General features: G+C 59.3%; 1 protein-coding gene across 1 annotated transcript in view; it reads right to left on the bottom strand.

Moving 5' to 3' along the window:
• The window catches only part of NECAP2 (NECAP endocytosis associated 2), a 4,545-nt gene extending 2,226 nt beyond the window's left edge, over positions 1-2,319 (bottom strand). Inside the window, exons 1-5 of the mRNA XM_015412600.1 lie at positions 2,185-2,319; positions 1,637-1,741; positions 913-994; positions 435-543; positions 69-237 (exon numbers count right to left, since the gene is read on the bottom strand). Coding sequence (XP_015268086.1) covers positions 115-237; positions 435-543; positions 913-994; positions 1,637-1,741; positions 2,185-2,242 — 477 coding nt within the window. The 5' untranslated portion in view covers positions 2,243-2,319 and the 3' untranslated portion in view covers positions 69-114. The remainder of the gene's footprint in view (positions 1-68; positions 238-434; positions 544-912; positions 995-1,636; positions 1,742-2,184) is intronic.
• Between the last annotated feature and the right edge of the window lie 362 nt (positions 2,320-2,681).

Below are 2,681 nucleotides of genomic sequence, written 5' to 3'. Positions count from 1 at the left end.
CCCAAGGTTTTTGCACACCCCCCCCCCCCCCCCCCCGGCAGAAACAGCCCCACACAATCCCACCAGACCTGCTTCCTGGGCGTCTGCTGGAGATGGGGCCAGACAGGAAGGCGCTTACTTCTCGGGCAGAGGGATGAAGGAGGCCTTTCCTCCTGGAGGGGGGGGGATCAGGCTGGTCCCCACAGCGCCTGCTGGGCGAGATCTGCTTCCCAGAGCCCCCTCCTTCTTCTTCATATTCTGAAAGGAGAGTTAGAAGCATTCCAGCCCACACACACACACACCTGCTCAGGGGCCTCTTCCCCCCCCCCCCCCCCCTGGTGGGGGGGGGCAGGCAGAGGAGGGCAGGACACGCTGCCGCTCCCTTCAGGCAAAGGGGTCCCTGCTCCCTCCACCCTGCGTCGCTTCCACTCCCGAGACGGCCGCAAAGCCCTCACCGCAATGCACAGCTTGATGGTCTGGCCTTCCTTGAAGCCCAAGTCCAGTTTTGGGCCCTGCTCTGGATTCTGGGCCTGTTTTGCCAGCTCGCTCTGCTGCTTCACCCACCTGCCAAGCACGAAAGAAACGGCAGGGTGGGAAAGGCAGAAGGCCCCAGCGGGCGAGGCCAGCTTACGGGGATCAAGCACGGTCTGGGCCTGTGAGGGTTCAGGGCCCAGAAGGAGCTTCTGGGGAGGAATGAGAGGCTCAAGAGCCACCGTGCAGCCCCCCAAGCCCATCGCTGCTTCCTAGAGGCACGGCAGAGAGGGGGAGGGGAATGGCCCGCTCCAAAGCGGGCATTGCAAGCCTCGCCCCTGCTTGCTCCTCTCCGAAAGTGCCCCCTCCCCGGGGCAACGTCCCTTTGGAGCCAGCCGGTGTTGTGTACAAAGCGAGGAGACCGGGGGGGGGGGGGGGGGGGGGCACCGCGTGAGAGCTCACTTGAAGTGGTCCTGGAGTGCCACGTTGAAGTCAAAGGCATCGCCTCGGTCAACAAAGCCCAGGCCAATGAATGCCCGGCGCCCTGGAACAGAAAACCAGATGCAGTAAGCAACATAGCCTCCGGCCTCCTGCTTCAACAAGGCTGGCCACACCTCTGCCACTGGAGCCACCTAGCTGTGGGGACAGGAGCCAGGCCAGCTCGTTGGGGCAAAGCTCTGCTCCTCCCCTCTGGGGACTGGGGGCAAAGTTCAGTCTGTCCCCACACCTGGACCCTACAGATGTGCCTCAGGGGGAAAGAGGTCTCCACCACTGGTAGCCAAATGGGCTTGTACACACTCAAGCCCCTCCCTCACAGCCAAGAGTCCTGGTGGGCAACACAAGCCACGTGTCCCAAAGCCACAAAGGAAACGGCACGGGGTGAAAGGAAGTGGGGGCCCAGTGGGGCCCACAGGTCTCCTGAAATCACAATGGATCCCCAGACTACGCCTGCAGGAGGAGGCTGTTTTGGAGGACAGACTCTCTGGCATCACATCATTCCTGCTGAGCTCCCTCCCCAAGCACCACCTCCAAATCGCCAGGAATTTCCATAGTTGGCAACCCTAGGTGGAGGGTAGACTGTGTGCCAGTCCCAAGTAAGTTGCCGTGAGGTTTTGTGACTCCAGAAGCATCGGAGACCAAGGAAACCGGGACACAAACGAGGCCCCCTCCTCCTGGGCACCCTTACCATTTCCATCCTCGATCCGGAGGACGAAGTACCTGCTGGAGTCTGTCACACCCTCCACAGCAAGGCCGGGAAACTGGTCCACCGGGGCCTGAGCAAAGAGTTCTCCTGAAGGAAGGAAGGAAGGCGTGGGAGATGAGGCGCCTGCTGGCCCTCCCCCCACAGGGCGCTGCTGCTTCCCTTGGCCAATGCCAGCAACTGGCACGGGGGGGGGGGCGCAAATGGCTCAAAAGCCCCCTCCCTCTCTGGGCAGCACAAGAGCAGCCTCCAGCTGGTGTGGCTGTTAAGGATCAAGCTTAGTTCTTGCCTTGGGGTGTTTTGAGTTCAAAAATGCGCAAGCAAGAGGAAGAACCTGTTCTTTACTCGAGGGTCAGTGAGACCCCAACAGCCTCCCTGCCTGTACAACAGCGTAAAAACATTGGTGCTTTTCAAACACGCTCCCTTCCTAGTCCGCCTGATTTCCAAGGCCTGCTTCACCAAGCAGCTGCTTCCAGCCCAGGAGGGTGTTCCAGGCAGACGGCGGCCCAGAGCACTCCCAGTCCTAGACGTACCTGAAGTCTTGTCCTCCAGCTTAATGTAGGCGACCTTCCCTTGGGAGGTGATGCGCATCCGGCCACTCCACGCTGGCTGGTCCAACTGCCACTCAGCAGCTCTAGCAGCAGAAACAAAAGAGGAAACAGGGAGATGGCAGAGCAGCTCAGTGCATGATTTGCATCTGTAGGCACTGAAAAGAGTGGGCGTACACCCGTGCGAGAGCCACCACTTTCAGGAAGGTCGTCTCAAGCATTGACTCCAAATGGAGATGACAACAGATGAAGCTCCAGACCTGCTGGGGAAATTAAGAACTGGTAAGCAACGCTCCCTCTAAGCTGTGGAGCCTTGTGAGCAGAAATTCTACTTTGTGAGCTACCGGCATTAAAGTTGTGAGCGAGCGATTTGGCTACTGCCCAAATTAGTTTGCTCCGAAGCCATCCTTCCTGAACTAAGACAAAAATGTCTGAGACGGAGGCTAAAAAACTGTGCTAGCTCACACTAACTCAGCTTAGAG

The sequence above is a fragment of the Gekko japonicus genome, unplaced genomic scaffold (assembly GCF_001447785.1).
Source record: "Gekko japonicus isolate JY-2015 unplaced genomic scaffold, Gekko_japonicus_V1.1 scaffold131, whole genome shotgun sequence".
Classification (NCBI taxonomy): domain Eukaryota; kingdom Metazoa; phylum Chordata; class Lepidosauria; order Squamata; family Gekkonidae; genus Gekko; species Gekko japonicus.
This window is presented reverse-complemented; position numbering and strand designations above follow the sequence as displayed.